A 21,363-nucleotide genomic window follows, 5' to 3' on the forward strand; every position below is an offset into this window, starting at 1 on the left:
TTAGTAAATTGATATCTGACCTTTTTTGTATACAGGAATGTTTACTTCTGATTATAAACGGCGTTCTCGGAGACGTCCACACTGCAAGCATTGGATCGTGAGCCATACTCCACCAGTGAGCTATGTACAGACCCCTATTGTGCATTACAGCCCTCCAATAGTGTAAGCAACCATAAGCTATCATACAGATAGGGGGTCACTAGGTGCCAGGCATCCTTCTCCCAGAGCACCCAACACTGTCTGTGCCAACCCTTAGTAAAGTCATATATGGCAAGCACACGTCATAGGCTACTTTCACACTTGCGTTCGGAGTTCCGCTTGTGAGTTCCGTTTGAGGGGCTCTCACAAGCGGCCCCGAACGGATCCGTACAGCCCCAATGCATTCTGAGTGGATGCGGATCCGCTCAGAATGCATCATTATGGCTCCATTTGGCCTCCGTTCCGCTCAGCAGGCGGACACCCGAACGCAGTTTGCAGCGTTTTCGTGTCCGCCTGGCCGTGCGGAGCCAAACGGATCCGTCCAGACTTACAATGCAAGTCAATGAGGACGGATCCGTTTGACGTTGGTGCAATTGCAAACGGATCCGTCCCCCATTGACTTTCAATGTAAAGTCAGGAGTCCCTATTAATATACCATCGGATCTGAGTTTTCTCCAATCCGATGGTATATTTTAACTTGAAGCGTCCCCATCACCATGGGAACGCCACTATGTTAGAATATACCATCGGATTTGAGTTAGATCGTGAAAACTCAGATCCGACAGTATATTCTAACACAGAGGCGTTCCCATAGTGATGGGGACGCTTTAAGTTAGAATATACTGAGAACTGTGTACATAACTGCCCCCTGCTGCCTGGCAGCACCCGATCTCTTACAGGGGGCTGTGATCCGCACAATTAACTCCTCAGGTGCCGCACCTGAGGGGTTAATTGTGCGGATCTCAGCCCCCTGATCGTGTGCTGCCAGGCAGCAGGGGCCAGACCCCCCTCCCTCCCCAGTTTTAAATTCATTGATGGCCAGTGCGGCCCCCCTTCCCTCCCTCCCCAGTTTTAAATTCATTGGTGGCCAGTGCGGCCCCCCCTCCCTCTCTCCCCAGTATTAATTCATCGGTGGCCCGTGCGGCCCCCCCTCCCTCCCCAGTATTAATTCATCGGTGGCCCGTGCGGCCCCCCCTCCCTCCCTCCCCAGTTTTAAATTCATTGGTGTCCAGTGCGGCCCCCCTCCCTCCCTCCCCAGTATTAATTCATTGGTGGCCAGTGCGGCCCCCCCCCCCCCCTCCCTCCCCAGTATTAATTCATTGGTGGCCAGTGCGGCCCCCCCCTCTCCCCCTCCTAATTAAAATCATTGGTGGCAGCGGAGAGTTCCGATCGGAGTCCCAGTTTAATTGCTGGGGCTCAGATCGGTTACCATGGCAACCAGGACGCTACTGCAGTCCTGGCTGCCATGGTTACTTAGCAATTTTAGAAGCATTATACTTACCTGCGCTGTCTGTGGCCGGCTGGTCGCTCCTCTTACTGGTAAGTGAAAGGTCTGTGCGGCGCATTGCTTATATCACAGACCTGTCACTTACCAGTAGGAGGAACGACCGGCCGGTCACAGACATCGCAGGTAAGTATAATGCTTCTAAAATTCTGAACTCTCCGCTGCCACCAATGATTGGGGGGGGGGGGGGTTGATTTTAATTAGGGGGGGAGGGGGGACCGCACTGGCCACCAATGAATTAAAACTGGGGAGGGAGGGGGGGGCCGCACTGGCCACCAATGAATTTAAAACTGGGGAGGGAGGGGGGGGGGCGCACTGGCCACCAATGAATTTAAAACTGGGGAGGGAGGGGGGCCGCACTGGCCACCAATGAATTTAAAACTGGGGAGGGAGGGGGGTCTGGCCCCTGAGGGGTTAATTTTGCGGATCACAGCCCCCTGTAAGAGATCGGGTGCTGCCAGGCAGCAGGGGCAGTCATGTACACAGTTCTCAGTATATTTTAACTTGAAGCGTCCCCATCACTATGGGAACGCCTCTGTGTTAGAATATACTGTCGGATCTGAGTTTTCACGATGTGAAAATTAAGATCTGAAAAAAAGATGTTATGCAGAAGGATCTGTTCTGAACGGATGCAAGCGTTTGCATTATAGGTGCGGATCCGTCTGTTCAGATACCAACGCAAGTGTGAAAGTAGCCATTTTTTGCTAATTTTTGCAACAATTCTGCCATGTGTGAATTTACTCCTATGAGCCAATGTGTAGTCAACTCCTCAGTATCTGCATATGTGACCGACTTTTATAAAATGCGTGTAAGCTAAAGTCTTCTCTTTATTTCTTTAGATATGGTACGCCGGCCAGTTTGTACCCCCCTATGGTATATAACCCGCCTGAGCTACGTCGTCCACATTCTGTCACTCCTCCACCGAGCTCAGATATCTTACAGCTCGTTGATTTAATGTGGCCTCTTAGCAAGGCACTCGAAGCAGCCAAAGAACTGAAAAGCACCAGCAGGCGGATGTGCCGATCTCTTACTATGGATCTCAGCGCGCAGCGGGACATTCGGGGCTCCTGCCTTTTCTAGATTGGAGAAATTACCGTTACCTAGTGCCTGGAACTGAAGTTAAATCTGTGAATCAGCTTTATGGCTATATTTTTTTTTAACTTAACAATGTATGTACTTGTGTCTGATGATTAAGAAAAATCTCTAAAAATGCAGATTACTCCTCAAAAAACCTAATTCCAAATGTATCCATGCACTCCCAACCAGTCACAAGAACGGGGGTCCTGTGTCCCCCTGGTGGTCAAGCATGCGCACTGCCACTCTATTCGTCCCATAGAAAATAAGTGAATAAAGTGGGAGCGTGCACTCCTGACCGGCGCTGCATTCATACAGGACTACACAGGACCTTATTCTTGTGATTGGTGGGGGTCCCAGTGGTCAGACCACCCCTGATCAGACAATTATCCTCACGATAAAGAATAGTATAAACCTTGGCACGGTCCCTTTAAACTGGAAAAAATGAAAGCCACTCTGTGATTGGTTGCTACGGCCAGACAGCTGTGATAAATACTGGCCGGGTTTTCCGGGAGGTTAATGTTGATGTCTTATCCTCAACATAGGTCATCAATATCTGATCAGTGGGGGTCTGACCCTCTGCACCCCGCCAACCAGCTGCTTGAAGACAACAGAGCGCCATGGCCTCCTCACAGCTTACCAAGCACAGCGCCATCCATTGTATAGTGGCTGTGCTTGGTATTGCAGCCGAGGCCCATTCATTTCAATGGAACTGAGCTGCACATAGTCCATGTGACCACTGAACGTGACATCAGTGGCCTAGGAAGAACCCACGGGGTTCACCGGAGCTCCACAACCTCTTCAAACAGCTGATCAGTGGGGGTGCCAGGATTTGGACTCCCACCGATCCTATGGATAGGCCATCAATATTAAACACTCGGAATGCCCCCTTAATACATGTTACATAGCGTGTTTCTGGGAAAGCTGGGAGACCACTCCTATGGCAGCTATTACATCTTTCACCTCTGTTGTCACCAATGTCTCCTGAATGACAGACCCGTCTATGTAGCAGTATAACCGTCTATTTTGCTGGTTTGAGGACTCAAGGAGAGCCTGATGACCACACCTCTGGTAGCTGTAATGGTGGCCACATTGGTTATCACCCCAATTCAAGGACATCATTTTTTTTTTTAATTTCAGGGAATTACCGTATGCTTTTAAAAATATCATAATGACTTTTTGGACAAGTACTAAAGAGTAATCAGGTTCTTATCAGATAGTAAAGAGCCTTTTGCACATGAAGGTCCAAGATGTTGGCACCTACTAAGAACAAACCTGTATGGTCTCGATCTCCTCATTCCTTACCTCTTGGAATTGTCAGCAGGCCCCTGCTACAGTTTATTGGATTTGTATGTAGGTCATTATTCTTCATAGACTAATTAAAAATAAACTAGGTTCCCATTCCATTAGGAAAGACAAATATCAGTATTGTAAAGCTCTCACCCCTGGGCGTCAGCTGCTTTCACTGCAGCTGCCAGGCATTGAGCTTCACTGTAGTACATGCATGTTTCTTAGGCCTCATGCACACGGCCGTTGTTTGGGTCTGCATCCGAGCCACCGTTTTGGCGGCTCGGGTGCGGACCCATTCACTTCAATAGGGCCACAAAAGATGCGGACAGCACTCCGTGTGCTGTCCGCATCCGTTGCTCCGTTACGTGGCCCCCCAAAAAAATAGAACATGTCCTATTCTTGTCTGTTTTGCGGACAAGAATAGGCATTTCTACAATGGGCCACCCGTTCCATTCCGCAAATTGTGGAAGGCACACGGGCGGCTTCCGTTTTTTGTGGATCCGCAAAAAAAAGAACGGTCGTGTGAATGAGGCCTTAGGCAACCCATACTCACCATGTATGCACATTAAATATGAATTGTCTACTCTCCTGTCATGTCTGTTTAGTAAGTACTTGTTTTTTTCCCCATAAAATATCAATGCACTTTTTATTAGATCTCTGCATTGTAATGTCCCTCTGTTATTCCTCCTGGAGATGTATGAATACATGTACAACAGGATGTTACCATTACCCTTAGGTGGGGTATGTCATACATATACTGAGACTCGGACAGTGTCGGCCGATGTAGGGACACACCTCATTAACAAGGTAAATGGTAGCATCCAGTTCGTCATACATTGCCAGGAGGAATAATCAAGGGTCAGCACAATGCATAATTCTAATAAAAGTATTTACTGAAACAGACAAGTCAGGAGAAGGTGACAGGTCCTGTATAAGTAAACTAGCCGCGCGCCTGCTGACCGGTACTGGTTAACCCTTTCCTAATGTGTTTCAATGATTTACTGTAGTTATTTCCCAAGTTTTCTTATCACTCGAGCACTGATTGTTGTTTTCTACAAATCGCTTTGAAGAATTTGTACTTTTATAATATTTATATTTTTGTATCCGGAACGTTGGTACGAAAATGATAACGTCTATTTATATGTATGTAGTGAAGCGCCTGATAAAGTGCCCTTAAAGGGGTTACCCAATTTCAAGAAAACCCCGCCACATGTGCCGGGTGACGCTAGGGAGGCTCGTCTCCTCCTGCCATTGGCTGCTCCCCCCGACACCGGATGTTTTCATCCGTGTGCAGGGAGAAGCAACAACGGCGGTGCGGGGACCGGAAGCGGGGTAAGTATATTACCGGTGAGGGGCCCGGCACATGTGGGGGGGTTTTCTTGAAATTGAATAACCCCTTTAATCAGAAGAACACGAGCTGTAATAACCTGATAATGCGGCTGTAATAATCTGAAGATCATCCGGAATATGGCAGATGTAAAGAAGCAAACTGAGCCACGTGTCCTTCAAATGATTTATGCTGTATGTTCATTCTCCGCAGTCATAATAATTTATATGTTAGAATTACAGTACTAAATGTATTGTCTGTTTCCTTGTGATTTTTTAGCTTCCAGTTTTTAAGATCCACTTTTTGGGTTTTTCTTCCAATGCAGGATTTATTGGAAGGGTATGTTCATATGCAGCAGATTTGTTGCCGAAGTTTCTGTGGCTAAAATATAGAAAACTTATCTTACCTGTAATTTTACTTTCCTCGAGTCCAGAGGCAGCACAGAGCGGTATGTACGTGCTGTCTGGGGACAATGAGGTAATAAAACATTTGTCTTACCAGTAATTTTACTTTCCTCGAGTCCTCAGGCAGCACAGAGCGGTATGTACGTGCTGCCTGGGGACAGTAAGGAAACAGAAAATTAATTAGACTTTCCTTAAGTCCTCAGGCAGCATCATACATACCGCTCTGTGCTGCCTGAGGACGATGAGGAAATCTATTTTAAACCCGTGAGGTGGATGTGAGAAGTTTGAGGTGGATTTCTCCCTGTAGTCGCAGAAATGTCTAATTGGCAACGTGTGAATTTACTCTTAAAGGGGTTATGCCATAATTGATGCAAAAAAAAAATAATGAAAATCAGACATCATATAGGACATGACAATCTTGTTCGAACAAAGCTAGAACCAGCCCTGAACCTCACATGGATCCAGAGATCTTCCCATTCTCTGCTTTTATTGTTCCTCATTCTTTTCAGCCTGGCAGCTCAATGGGGCGTGTCCTTTCCGCTGCAGCTATCTCCCTGTAACTGCCATAGCTTCTAACTGAACTTATGGCAGGTTGCAGTTGGAGATTTAAACTGAGCATGTGCGACCAGCTCAGTGAGACGGACAAAAAAATAAGGAAAAGAACAAACAGCAGGTGGCGCTATACAGATACATTTTATTGAATAACTCACTGGCTATATTACATTACATGCAACTACAAAAATATTCAGATCCAGGTGCTGGTTTAAAAAATGTAGAATATGTTTTGTGACACAACCCCTTTAAATAGTATAGGACCCAAAGTTCAAAGCGATTGCGCTGTGTTCATGTTTCATCTCCTTACTGTGTAAAGCTTTTATACTAATCTATTTTTTCATTAAAAGATTAATTTTTTTTGCAAAAAATTATGAATTGTCATTCTTTAAAGCGAAGGTTATCTGATGATCTTATACGATATATCAGTATACATAAGCAGTCTGTGCCTTTAGTGTGATTGCGCTGTAGATATGGAGAACATAGGCTAAATGCACACGATCAGGATTGTGTGTGGAAAATCCGCACTGCAGGTCATGTACATTTTATTCTATGAGAATTTGAAATCCTCAGTGCACACAATGCAGATTTTTTCCGTGCAGATTTTTAAATCCGCAGCATGTCAATTTATTTTATTTTTCCTGACCGGATTTTCTTCATTCACTTAGTAAAATCCGCACCAAATCCGCACGCAAATCTGCACCAATTGATGCGGATAGACCGTACAGATTTGCCTGCGAACACCTGCGGATTTCAGTGCAGATGCTCCGCACATGAATCCTGAACGTGTGCATGTACCCTTACAGCGTATTCATTCCAGGCAGGAAGCATTCATGATATGTAGGTTCCCCCTGTAACAGGGAGAAGTCTGTCAATCAGGAATACATTACATTCCTGTTGCTGGCATTGGCCTGAAACAAGTAAACTGTATGTTTTCATATATGCAAATGAGCCCCTAGGAGCAACAGGGGCGTTTCTGTTACACCTAGAGGCTCAGCTCTCTCTGCAACTGCCGCGCCCTCCGCACTTTGATTGACAGGAGAAGGCAGAAGGGTCTGGGATCCAAGGAGTTATTGTGATTGCCTGGAGCCGGGAAGGAATTTTTACCCCTAAAAGTAGGAAAATTAGTTTCTACTTCATGGAATTTTTTTGCCTTCCTTTGGATCAACTTAGAGGATAACAGGCTGAACTGGATGGACGGATGTGCAGCCTCATTAATGTATGGGGGTAATAGTGATCTTCCTACAGTGGTCTGTTAGTAACAGTACGGTGGTAATATTCAGTCACTATTTAGCTGTATTACTAGTAGTCATGGTGCGGCATTATCTGGATTGGGGGCCACTCAGGTGACGGGTGCTGACCCCCTATCTATGCCCCGCAGTCATGCCACTGATTATGACACTGTAGCCGATGACATCAGAGATAGTGTTTCTAAGGAAACAAGACGCGTTATCGTGCCAGGATTCTAATGGTGACATCACAAAATGTGTTACCATGGCAGGATTCTAATGATGACATCACAAAGGGAGGCTTAGCATCAGAGCGGCCATCTTGAATGTACTTTATTAACCTACCCTTAATGGAGATATCGCTAGTGGATGGAATATTACCTGGGGGATCATTTATTTTGAGACTTGTGCTAGTTTCCGGCTATAATAAAAGTCACAAACTTTAGCACATGCTGATTATATGGAAAAATGTGTGACTTTAAATATTACACTTTTAAAAAGCGTAAATAGCGCACCCCTTCAGGATCCAGCTCGGAGCTTACTTACTATACCCTCAGGATACCCATAGAAAATAGCGTCTGAGTACGATTTGTGCAATTTAATAATAAAGAGAAAAAAACACAATTTAAAAAAAAACACTGTTTATTTATAAAAGGTTTTAAATGACTTTTCTGCAGCTCTGGTTCCGTCTTCAGGATTGGCTGGATTCAGGTCCGATAACTTGTAGAGAGGAGGTCGGGGGTCGCACCTCTGGCAGATTTTCAGGGACAGGATATTGTCACCAGAGGTTCCTGATGTTATTTTGTAGTCGGATCCTAGAAGAGAAAATACTTAAATAAAAAAACTGTTTACAAAAACACAAGGAGAAGACGGAGGGAAGCGGCCAAACTTACCGGACCTGGTGGTGCTCTGCTCGTCTTCACTGGAATTTCAGATGGTTTGGATGGTAAAACCATCTATAGATGGTAAGTGGGCCCCAAGGGATAGATGGTAAGTGGGCCCCAAGGGGTAGATGGTAAGTGGGCCCAAATAGGTAGATGGTAAGTGGGCCCCAAGGGGTAGATGGTAAGTGGGCCCCAAGCTGCAGATGGTAAATGGCCCCAAGCCGCAGATGGTAAATGGCCCCAGGCGGCAGATGGTAAGTGGGGCCAAGCAGCAGATGTTATATGGTGGCCAAGGGGCAGATGGTATGTAAGGGCCTATCGGCAGATGTTACAGCCGGCGGCAGATGTTACAGGTTGGCCGCTTTCTCTTCCGGGTACTTAAGGCCCTGATGTTGCTGGTGTTCCCCGGAAGGTCCTCCATCTCCACGTCATCCGGATATTGGCGAGGGCCAACATCCATTTTTTCATCACTCACATCGGACTTCATATCAATATCATCAGGATATTGTCGAGGGCCGACATCCATCTTCTCTACAGGGTTCACCACAGGAATCGTCTTTCGCGCCAACCTCCTCTTCTTCGCGGACTTCCCCATGGTGAGAGACAGCTAGAGATACTGACACTGCTGTCAGGGCGTGACCCCAATTTATGGGCTTAGACCACACCCCCTGATTATTATGTCATAAGTAAGCGAGTCATGCCCATTATGACATCACAAGTAAAATGGTCATGCCAGAGGAGGGGGGGCCAGGGGGACAAGCATCTATTGATGACATCACAATAAGTGCCTTAGCATGAGAGCGGCCATATTGGATGTACTGGACTCACGTTTTATATCACATCATGTACATACATGTTCTTGCCTGAAATTTTCTTCATGTTTGTTCATTCTTTTCACATAGATTTTGGGATGAGGGGTGGGATATATGACCCCAGAGGACTTTGGTTCCTACAGAAGCCAATCACATCGCAGCTTTCAGTTCGCATTTGGCTCTTTGAAAATAAAAGCTGCGCTGTGATTGGTCGCTATGGGCAACAAAGACAGTTTTACTGTTAATCTCACCCGATGTGTTAGATGATGGGAGTGATATCATGTGTAAGAGATGGTGGGAGTGATGAATTATGTATAAGATGATGGGAGATACGCATTGTGTGGGACATGATAGGAATAAAACATTGGTTGTATGATGATGGGGGTAATAAACTGTGTATGAGAGGATGGGAGTGATACATTGTGTGTGAAATGATTGGAGTGTTTACAGATATTTATCTATAATGTAACATTTTCACAATAAAAAAATATTTTAAAGATATTTCTGATACTTTACAGTGGATTATTGTATAATATACAGGACTATACATGGGGGGCAGTGTAATATACAGGACTATACATGAGGTGCAGTATAATATACAGGACTATACATGGGGGGCAGTATAATATACAGGACTGTACATGGGGTGCAGTGTAATATACAGGACTATACATGAGGTGCAGTATAATATACAGGACTATACATGGGGGGCAGTATAATATACAGGACTGTACATGGGGTGCAGTGTAATATACAGGACTATACATGAAGTGCAGTGTAATATACAGGACTATACATGGGGTGCAGTATAATATACAGGACTATACATGGGGAGCAGTGTAATATACAGGACTATACATGGGGTGCAGTGTAATATACAGGACTATACATGAGGTGCAGTGTAATATACAGGACTATACATGGGGTGCAGTGTAATATACAGGACTATACATGGGGTGCAGTGTAATATACAGGACTATACATGGGGTGCAGTGTAATATACAGGACTATACATGGGGTGCAGTGTAATATACAGGACTATACATGAGGTGCAGTATAATATACAGGACTATACATGGGGTGCAGTATAATATACAGGACTATACATGGGGTGCAGTGTAATATACAGGACTATACATGGGGTGCAGTATAATATACAGGACTATACATGGGGTGCAGTGTAATATACAGGACTATACATGGGGTGCAGTATAATATACAGGACTATACATGAGGGGCAGTGTAATATACAGGACTTTACATGGGGGGCAGTATAATATACAGGACTGTACATGGGGTGCAGTATAATATACAGGACTATACATTGGGGTGCAGTATAATATACAGGACTATACATGAGGCGCAGTATAATATACAGGACTATACATGGGGTGCAGTATAATATACAGGACTATACATGGGGTGCAGTATAATATACAGGACTATACATGAGGCGCAGTGTAATATACAAGACTATACATGGGGTGCAGTGTAATATACAGGACTATACATGGGGTGCAGTGTATTATACAGGACTGTACATGGGGTGCAGTACAATATACAGGACTGTACATGGGGTGCAGTATAATATACAGGATTATACATGGGGTGCAGTATAATATGCAGGACTATACATCGGGGGCAGTGTAATATACAGGACTGTACATGTGGGCAGTGTAATATACAGGATTATAAAAGGGGTGCAGTATAATATACAGGACTATACATGAGGCGCAGTATAATATAGAGAACTATACATGAGGCGCAGTGTAATATACAGGACTATACATGGGGTGCAGTGTAATATACAGGATTATACATGGGGTGCAGTGTAATATACAGGACTGTACATGGGGTGCAGTATAATATACAGGACTATAAATGACCTACAGTATAATATACAGGACTATACATGGGGTCCAGTGTAATATACAGGATTATACATTGGGTGCAGTGTAATATACAAGACTATACATGGGGTGCAGTGTAATATACAGGACTATACATGGGGTGCAGTGTAATATACAGAACTATACATGGGGTGAAGTGTAATATACAGGACTATACATGGGGTGCAGTGTAATATACAGGACTATACATGGGGTGCAGTGTAATATACAGAACTATACATGGGGTGCAGTGTAATATACAGGACTATACATGGGGTGCATTGTAATATACAGGACTATACATGGGGCAGTACAATATACAGGACAATACATGGGGTGCAGTGTAATATACAGGACTATACATGGGGTGCAATATAATATACAGGACTATACATGGGGTGCAGTGTAATATACAGGACTATACATGGGGTGCAGTGTAATATACAGGACTGTACATGAGGTGCAGTGTAACATACAGGACTGTACATGGGGTGTAGTATAATATACAGGACTATAAATGGGCTACAGTATAATATACAGGACTATACATGGGGTGCAGTACAATATACAGGACTATACATGGGGTGCAGTATAATATACAGGACTATACATGGGGTGCAGTGTAATATACAGGACTGTACATGAGGTGCAGTATAATATACAGGACTATACATGGGGTGTAGTATAATATACAGGACTATAAATGGGGTGCAGTGTAATATACAGGACTATACATGGGGTGCAGTGTAATATACAGAACTATACATGGGGTGAAGTGTAATATACAGGACTATACATGGGGTGCAGTGTAATATACAGGACTATACATGGGGTGCAGTGTAATATACAGAACTATACATGGGGTGCAGTGTAATATACAGGACTATACATGGGGTGCATTGTAATATACAGGACTATACATGGGGCAGTACAATATACAGGACAATACATGGGGTGCAGTGTAATATACAGAACTATACATGGGGTGCAGTGTAATATACAGGACTATACATGGGGTGCATTGTAATATACAGGACTATACATGGGGCAGTACAATATACAGGACAATACATGGAGTGCAGTGTAATATACAGGACTATACATGGGGTGCAGTATAATATACAGGACTATACATGGGGTGCAGTGTAATATACAGGACTATACATGGGGTGCAGTGTAATATACAGGACTATACATGCGGTGCAGTGTAATATACAGGACTGTACATGAGGTGCAGTGTAACATACAGGACTATACATGGGGTGTAGTATAATATACAGGACTATAAATGGGCTACAGTATAATATACAGGACAATACATGGGGTGCAGTGTAATATACAGGACTATACATGGGGTGCAGTATAATATACAGGACTATACATGGGGTGCAGTGTAATATACAGGACTATACATGGGGTGCAGTGTAATATACAGGACTATACATGCGGTGCAGTGTAATATACAGGACTGTACATGAGGTGCAGTGTAACATACAGGACTATACATGGGGTGCAGTACAATATACAGGACTATACATGGGGTGCAGTATAATATACAGGACTATACATGGGGTGCAGTGTAATATACAGGACTGTACATGAGGTGCAGTATAATATACAGGACTATACATGGGGTGTAGTATAATATACAGGACTATAAATGGGGTGCAGTGTAATATACAGGACTATACATGGGGTGCAGTGTAATATACAGGACTATACATGGGGTGCAGTATAATATACAGGACTATACATGGGGTGCAGTGTAATATACAGGACTATACATGGGGTGCAGTATAATATACAGGACTATACATGGGGTGTAGCATAATATACAGGACTATAAATGGGCTACAGTAATAAGGACTATACATGGGGCAGTAATACAGGACTATACATGGGGTGCAGTATAATATACAGGACTATACATGGGGTGCAGTGTAATATACAGGACTATACATGGGTGCAGTGTAATGTACAGGAACTATACATGGGTGCAGTGTAATATACAGAACTATACATGGGGTGAAGTGTAATATACAGGACTATACATGGGGTGCAGTGTAATATACAGGATTATACATGGGGTGCAGTGTAATATACAGGATTATACATGGGGTGCAGTGTAATATACAGGACTATACATGGGGTGCAGTATAATATACAGGACTATACATGGGGTGCAGTGTAATATACAGGACTATACATGGGGTGCAGTGTAATATACAGAACTATACATGTGGTGCAGTATAATATACAGGACTATACATGGGGTGCAGTGTAATATACAGGACTATTCATGGGGTACAGTATAATATACAGGACTATACATGGGGTGCAGTACAATATACAGGACTATACATGGGGTGCAGTGTAATATACAGGACTATACATGGGGTGCAGTGTAATATACAGGACTATACATGGGGTGCAGTACAATATACAGGACTATACATGGGGGCAGTATAATATACAGGACTATACATGGGGTGCAGTGTAATATACAGGACTATACATGGGGTGCAGTATAATATACAGGACTATACATGGGGTGCAGTGTAATATACAGGACTATACATGGGGTGCAGTGTAATATACAGAACTATACATGTGGTGCAGTATAATATACAGGACTATACATGGGGTGCAGTGTAATATACAGGACTATTCATGGGGTACAGTATAATATACAGGACTATACATGGGGTGCAGTACAATATACAGGACTATACATGGGGTGCAGTGTAATATACAGGACTATACATGGGGTGCAGTGTAATATACAGGACTATACATGGGGTGCAGTACAATATACAGGACTATACATGGGGTGCAGTATAATATACAGGACTATACATGGGGTGCAGTGTAATATACAGGACTATACATGGGGTGCAGTACAATATACAGGACTATACATGGGGGCAGTATAATATACAGGACTATACATGGGGTACAGTGTAATATACAGGACTTTCCCATTTCGTCCTACGGCAGCACAGAATGGGTTAACCTTGTCGTCATCTTTTCCCAGGACCGCCCACCTATAACATATTAATCAATAATTAATCAATTCACTCACCCTATAAGATCCGCTCTCCCATAATGCTTCCTTGTGGTTTTTTGTCCTTATCTGAGGATGAAGCCCACCTATGTCTCTCTTGTTGTGTCAAGGTTTATAGGCCTCAGAATGGAAATAGCCATGTATTCTCCCTGGCTCCACTTCTGACCCGCTAACGCCATCTCTACACCGATCGGGAGCTGAAGCTGTCAGGCGGCGCGTGTTACATGCGAGCCGCAAGATACTTTACTCCGGAAGCCGTGATGTACCCGAACTTCCGGCATGCTGGAACGCACTGTGGAACGCAGGCGCAGTGCGTCTGATGTCACTGGCCCGCCGCCTCACTCCCGATCTGGCGCCAAATTCAAAGTTAAGTAGCGGTGTTTGCTGAGCTCCGGTGCCTGATGTGCCTGGCAGCCGAGCTCTAGCATTTTTAATGTATAGGCCTGTCTTGTTGTAGTGTCCCACTAGGTAGGAGTGGGCACTACACAAGGGTCAATTGGGTAGCGCGTTACTTCTGCTCACAAGGGACAGTGATATTGTATTGATCTATGCATTTAATGTATTTTTCAATGTGTTTTTGCATTTGTATATTTCCCCTGTTATATGCTTTGCAGGCCTAGTGGGGTGTAATTTAAAATTCCAGACACTAGAGGGAGATAGGGAGCCCCTAGTATAAATGTCCAGGCCCAGACAGGGAGTGGGTAGGTCATAGTCAGGAGTCTGTGGAGACAGAAGTGAGAATGCACCAGCCCAGGATATGCTGAGGGCCTCCTCCTGACATGCAGCTGGACAGTCCTGGTTTCTAGCTGCACCAGGGGGCTAGATGGAGTACAGCCTGCTTGGAGACCGAGTGTATTCCAGGGGACTAGAGGAGTTACCTCGTCAGCCTGAAGCTCCTGAGGCTAAGCTTAGCTCAGCTGAGATACCCCAGTAGTAGGAGAGCACCTCCTGGGAGCAACCTGCAGTTTCCCTACCAAGAGAGGAGAACACAACCAGGATGTGCCAGTCGTGTGAACAGCCACTCCCAGATGATTTCCTTCAGGATCTCTGCATAAGGTGCTATCGGGGAACCTTCCCCGCCAAGGAAAAAACGGAGGTCTAGTTCTCCCCTCTGCATCTCCTGCCTTCAACCCCTACCAGATAATCACCCCACTAATATTTGTGAGCAATGTTCTCACCCTGATGTTTCATCTGATGATGAGACAAGTGAGATGGTATCCCTCTTTAAATCCTTTCTCAGAAAATCCAAGTCCAAAAAGAGGGGCACCAAAAGGAGACCTCGTTCCCCATCCACCTCTGAGAGATCGTCACGTTCAGAAGGAGAAATCTCCTCAGTTTCTGATTGTCCTATTATTGAGGACAATTTTTTAATTGATAAAGGGGACACGAATTGTGGCGAAACCAACCTCGCCACGGGGTTTTGGAGAGGGCTGTTTAAAAGCCTCTTGCCTCAGGATTATGGCCCATAGTAACTTTAAAGGAGAAGACAGACCGGCCGCACAGCTGAAATCTGTCTGTAGAATTGTATTTTATGTTATTATGCGTTCGGTTAAATTGTATGTTATGTGAGGGCACCCAGATAGCTAATAATATTGTATTCGTGTATTCTGAGTGCCATTCACCTAATGATATGCACTCAGACTTGAGCTATCTGGGGATATGTTAAATGTCTGTGTTTGCTGTGGGGGTGTGCCATTGTGTGTTTAAATGGTGATGCCTGTCCTGTTGTCTCCACATGTGTATTGGTGATCTCCCTTTGTCCTGAGAGATAATTGGATTGCCTTCGGTTGTCTCCGGGACAGAGAGGAGGAAACCATGATGCATTGTGGGGATGTGTTGTATCTGTCCTGTGTCGCAGTCTCCCTTCTGGTCCTCTGGGGGCGTGAACGATTGGTTGCTGTATTTACATTGTATGTGTTGTAAATTACTGATTGGTTGTATTTCAAAACCCTGTGGGCGGACCTGTATTTGCAACAACTGTAATGAAAACCAGGCTGGGTGTGCCAGCACGTCAGAGCACTGCTTGACCCTTAACACGGAGCCTTGTCTCGTTATTGGGGGGATTCCCTGTATGCTGTTAGAGACTGATTGCCAGGAGTGCAAGCTGATTGGATGCTTTTCCTGTTCGTCTGCTGGCAGCTATTCGTGAGGTTCCATTTTGGGGTGCTATTTTGTATCCAGTTCGGGAGGTTGGTGTTCTGCAGTAGCTGTGCCTGTCTCTCAGGAAAGGGGCATATCGCCTAAATGGATTTTAACCCCTTGTCTGCTGAAACGGTCCGTTACACGAATCATCTGATTAAAGAAGTCAAGAATATTATGGAGGCCAATAAAGAAAAATCCAGCAAACATAATGAAGAAGATCTTTTTTATTTTCCTAAAAAGAAGGCATCAGCGTTTCCCAGACACCCAGTCCTGGATGCCGTAATGGATAAGGAATGGGAACATCCGGTTGGAAGAATAAATTTGGGTTCTAGGTTCAGGAGCGTATATAAAACGGATCCTGCGGAATAAACATCCTGGGGAACCTCTGCTAAAGTCGATCCGGCTGTAACTAGATTGGCCAAAAGATCGTTCTTTCCCTCTGACGATTCATCTCTTCTGAAAGATCCTATAGAGAAGAAGGCTGATGGTCTCCTCAAAAGACAACATACTAACCTCGCCTCTCTCAATAAGGCTGCTATGGCGACTGTTCCTGTAGCTCGAGCGCTTGGAGTGTGGCTCAGCCATCTGGGCAGGGACATTGAGGACGGGGTATCAAGAGAAGAACTTCTCAAGCAGTTGCCTACTCTCAAATTGGCAGCAGAATTTCTCTGTGATTTCCCGGTTGATACCATAAGACTGTGTGCCAAGAACATGGCATTGGCTAACTCGATTCGTAGATCTCTCTGGCTGAAGATTCGGTCTGGTGACTCTTATTCAAAAAATAATCTGTGTGCCCTTTCTTTTGAGCCTGGGAAGTTGTTTGGATCACACTTAGATAAACTGCTGGAGGCTAACACGGAGGATAAAGCACTGAACTTTCCGCAACCCAGGCGCAGAGACAAATCCTGATTTTTTCGTCCCTATAGAGGACAAGACTCAAGAAGATCAAACTTAAGAGGACGTTCTGGCCGAGGAAGATCTGATCGTAGAACCTGGGCCCCCCTCAGAGAAATCTAAGAAAAAAGGGGAGGATAATAGACCTCCAAAATCAGAGTTCTGACGCCAGAAGGCAGAAAGGAGGAGGTCATTTAACTCTCTCCTACGAAAATTGGTGCCACATCACTTCAGATATCTGGGTCCTGGAGATTATAGGAAGAGGTTATCGACTAGAACTCGATCACTTGCCAAGAGACAGATTCGTTCTCAGCAAAGGGGAAGATCCACAAATTTTTCTACTATTAAATGAGTTTCTAGAAAAAGGAGCTCTGGAGAGGGTTCCGACTTATCAAAAAAATTCGGGTGTATATTCCAGGATTTTCAAAAAGAGATGGCAAAAGTTGGTTAATTATATACCTCCGCTACCTGAACCATTATATGAAGAAAATTCACTTCAAAATGGAAACAATAAGATCCATCTCGGCCGTTCTCAGGAAGAATGTGTTTATGGAGTCTTTGGACCTAAAAGACGCATACCTTCATGTCCCAATAAGTCAAGAATCGAGGAAATTCTTAAAAATTGCCATCAAGAGAAATGGGGAGATACTTCACTATCAGTTCAAAGCTCTTCCGTTTGGGCTATGTTCAGCCCCAAGAGTCTTTACAAAGATAGCCGTCGTGATTGCAGTAACGCTTCGCCTCCAAGAGATCCAGATCTTCCCCTACCTGGACGACTGGCTAATTGTAGCCGATTCAGAAGCCCTACTACGACTACATTTAAGGAAGACTATAGAACTTCTACAATCAGTGGGATTCCTGATAAACTGGGAGAAGTTGGATGTCATCCCCGCTACCTCCAAGACCTTCTTGGGCCTCATAATAGACACGATGGCGATGAAGCTCTATCTCCATCCTGTAAAAATAAAGGCACTAAAGAAATAAATAAAAATATTAATGTTCTTCATTTCCCGTCGGTCCACAGAGTGATGAGGATGCTCAGACATCTCACATCGGTCTCGGATGCTGTTCTCTGGGCAAATATTCACAGCAGGAATCTTCAACAAGATATGCTTCGAGCCTGGCGTCACAGCAAATTCAAGTTAGACCTCTAGGACAAATGGGTGCAGGGCCTCTGGTCTCCCAGGGAGAGGAAGCAGTCCTCCAACTACAAAGAGATGAAAGCAGTCCTGTTAGCCCTCTACCGGTTCAAAACCTATGTATTAGGGAAGCCCGTGTTGATCCGGTCAGACAACCTATCGACTGTGTTTTACTTGAACAAACAAGGTGTGTAACGGATCACCTGGCACCCCGACCGGGTACCTCCGTTGCTGGATGCTCCTAGCGTTTCCTGAGGTCTCCAAGCACTCTGGCAGACACCACCATCACCGAACCGAAGAAGCATATAAATCCTCTCCTGCATATGAATGCTGTAGACAGTTGAATAGGAAACCATACGAATAGGTTTACGCTCCTAGCAGTCAAACTGGAACAGCATACCATAAATCCTCCCCCAAGAATGAGACGACACTTCACTTTGAGGGTTAAAACAGGAACTGACTGTACTTCACGTACAGCCTCTTTTATTCACAAACCACAAACATAGTACTGCGCACAGGGTTTTGAAATACAACCAATCAATATATTACAACACATACAATGTAAGGACAGCAACCAATCGTTCACGCCCCTAGGGGACCAGAAGGGAGACTGCGACACAGGACAGATATGTAGCAATTCAGGATACAGACACAACACATTCCCACAATGCATCATGGTTTCCTCCTCTCTGCCCTGGAGACAACCGAGGAGCAATCCAATTATCTCTCAGGACAAAGGGAAATCGCCAATACACATGTGGAGACAACAGGACAGACATCACCATTTAAACACACAATGGAACAATGGCACAATGGGACAATAGAAACACACCCAGCATATTCCTCCCCTCTGTCTATCCACTCAACTATCTCCTAAGCTGACAAGTTACACTTATTATAAATTGTTACAACATTGTGAGTTTACATTGTCCATACATATAACTTACATCAATTTAACCAGTATAACTTGGGGACAAACCTATCCAAAATTCACTTGAATAGGTTCAGGGGTTTAAAAGTTAGTATGGGCCATAATCCTGAGGCAAGAGGCTGGTAAACAGGCCTGTCCAAAACCCAGTGGCGAGGTTGGTTTCGCCACAAGGTGGAACAAGAAGCTCTCAACTTCTGAAATTATGCAAGAAAATATTCAATTGGGCAGAATTACATCTGTTGGAATTAAAAACGACGCATATCAGAGCTTGCTTCAATACTCAAGTGGACCATCTGAGCAGGAAGACAATCAATCAAGCAGATTGGGAGCTCAACCCGATCAACTTTCATCAGATCATAGCCAGATGGGGGTCACCGACCTGGGATCTGATGGCGTCAGCAAAGAACAAGAAGCTGGACAGGTTCTGTTCTCTAAACAGTTTCGACAATCCCACCGTAGTGGACGCATTCTCTATGAATTGGAAACACCTGTCGGTCTACATCTTCCCTCCAGTTCCTCTTATCCCGAGGGTCCTGAGGAAAATAGTAGAGGAGAAACCTCAAGCCATAATAATAACAACTCCCTTTTGGCCAAGAAGGTCATGGTTTCCTCTCCTACTCCAGCTGTCCAAAGGGAACTTCTGGAAACTTGCTCTACGTCCGGATCTTCTAATTCAGAACGGGCTGTATCACCAGAATCTAGACCGTCTACACCTTACTGCTTGGAGGCTGAAAGAATTAGATTAGAAGGAAAGGGTCTTTCACAATCGGTTGTCTTTAAGAAAAGATTCTACTAACAGAAAATATGCTAAAGTCTGGAGAAGGTTTATGTCATGAATGTCAGAGACTGGCCATGAAAATATTAATATTTCCTCCGTCCTCCAGTTTCTTCAAGATGGGTTCCAGAAGGGGCTGAAGCCCAATACCCTAAGATCGCATATGACCACTATTAATTCCATGACTGAGAATAAATACCTCCATCATCCGCAAATTCTCAGATTTTTCTCAGATTCTTTTTGTGTGCATCCGTGTCCGTTGTTCCGTGATTTTCTGCGGACCCATTGACTTTCAATGGGTCAGTTGAAAACTCGTAAAATGCACAGTTGTTCATCCGCGTCCATGATCCGTGTTTCCTGTCCGTAAAAAAAATGACCTGTCCTATTTTTTTGACGGACAACGGTTCACAGACCCATTCAAGTCAATAAGTCCGTGAAAAAACACGGATGCACACAAGATTGACATCCGCGTCCGTGATCCGTGGCCGTAGGCTACTTTCACACAGACGGATCCGCAGATCCGTCTGCATAAAAGCTTTTTCAGAGCTTTTTCGTGAAAACTCAGATCCGACAGTATATTCTAACACAGAGGCGTTCCCATAGTGATGGGGACGCATCAAGTTAGAATATACTACGAACTGTGTACATGACTGCCCCCTGCTGCCTGGCAGCACCCGATCTCTTACAGGGGGCTGTGATCCGCACATTCGGTCTGGACACTTCTCTGAGCCGCCTCGTCTCTGCAGAGTGTGACACACAGACATCTTAGCTTCCTCACTTTCTATCATTATCCCCCAACTGGAGTCCCCACAGTATTATCCTGCTGCTTGCTATGCCAAAACCTCAACCCCCCCCCCTCATACCCCCAAATACTATCCTAAAGAAACATTACTGCCCCCCATAGTAATAGTGCTCCTCATAGTCCCACCAATAGTAATTCCCTTCTAGAATGCCCTTATTAGTAACACTGCCCCAACCGTGATAATGCTCCTCAACAATGCCCTCCCATATTAATAATACCCTCACAGAGTCCCTAGTAGAAATAAGGCCCCCTATTGTTCCCCCAGTGGTAATAAAGCTCCCTACAGACCCCACAGTAGTAATAAAGCCCCCATAGTGCGCTTAGTAGAAATAAGGCGGATCTATAAGACCCTCCTATAGAGCCCCCAGTAGTAATAAGAATGCCTATAATGTCCCCTGGATTTGCAGTGCCCCCTGTAGTTATAATCCTCCCTCCACCATACAGTCCCATGTAAATAACATCACCTCTTCCCCAGCCGCCTCCAACGCACAATCCCATGTAAACATCACCCCCTAAGGCTACTTTCACACTTGCGTTCGTGCGGATCTGTCATGTACTTGTACAGGACGGATCCGCACCGATATAATACAAACGAATGCATCCGTTCAGGACCAATTCGTTTGTATTAGATTTGAATTTCTAAGTCCCAATACGGATCCGTCCATTAAAAGT

At 44.6% G+C, this 21,363-nt stretch overlaps 1 protein-coding gene across 1 annotated transcript in view; it reads left to right on the plus strand.

Annotated features, from left to right (window-relative positions):
• Nucleotides 1-4,187, plus strand: part of AKNA (AT-hook transcription factor) — a 41,060-nt gene extending 36,873 nt beyond the window's left edge. Inside the window, 2 exon segments of the mRNA XM_044269029.1 lie at nucleotides 36-162; nucleotides 2,323-4,187. Of these exon segments, the coding sequence (XP_044124964.1) occupies nucleotides 36-162; nucleotides 2,323-2,563 (368 nt within the window). The 3' untranslated portion in view covers nucleotides 2,564-4,187.
• The last annotated feature ends 17,176 nt before the right edge of the window (nucleotides 4,188-21,363 follow it).

The sequence above is a fragment of the Bufo gargarizans genome, chromosome 9 (genome assembly GCF_014858855.1).
Source record: "Bufo gargarizans isolate SCDJY-AF-19 chromosome 9, ASM1485885v1, whole genome shotgun sequence".
Lineage (NCBI taxonomy): Eukaryota > Metazoa > Chordata > Amphibia > Anura > Bufonidae > Bufo > Bufo gargarizans.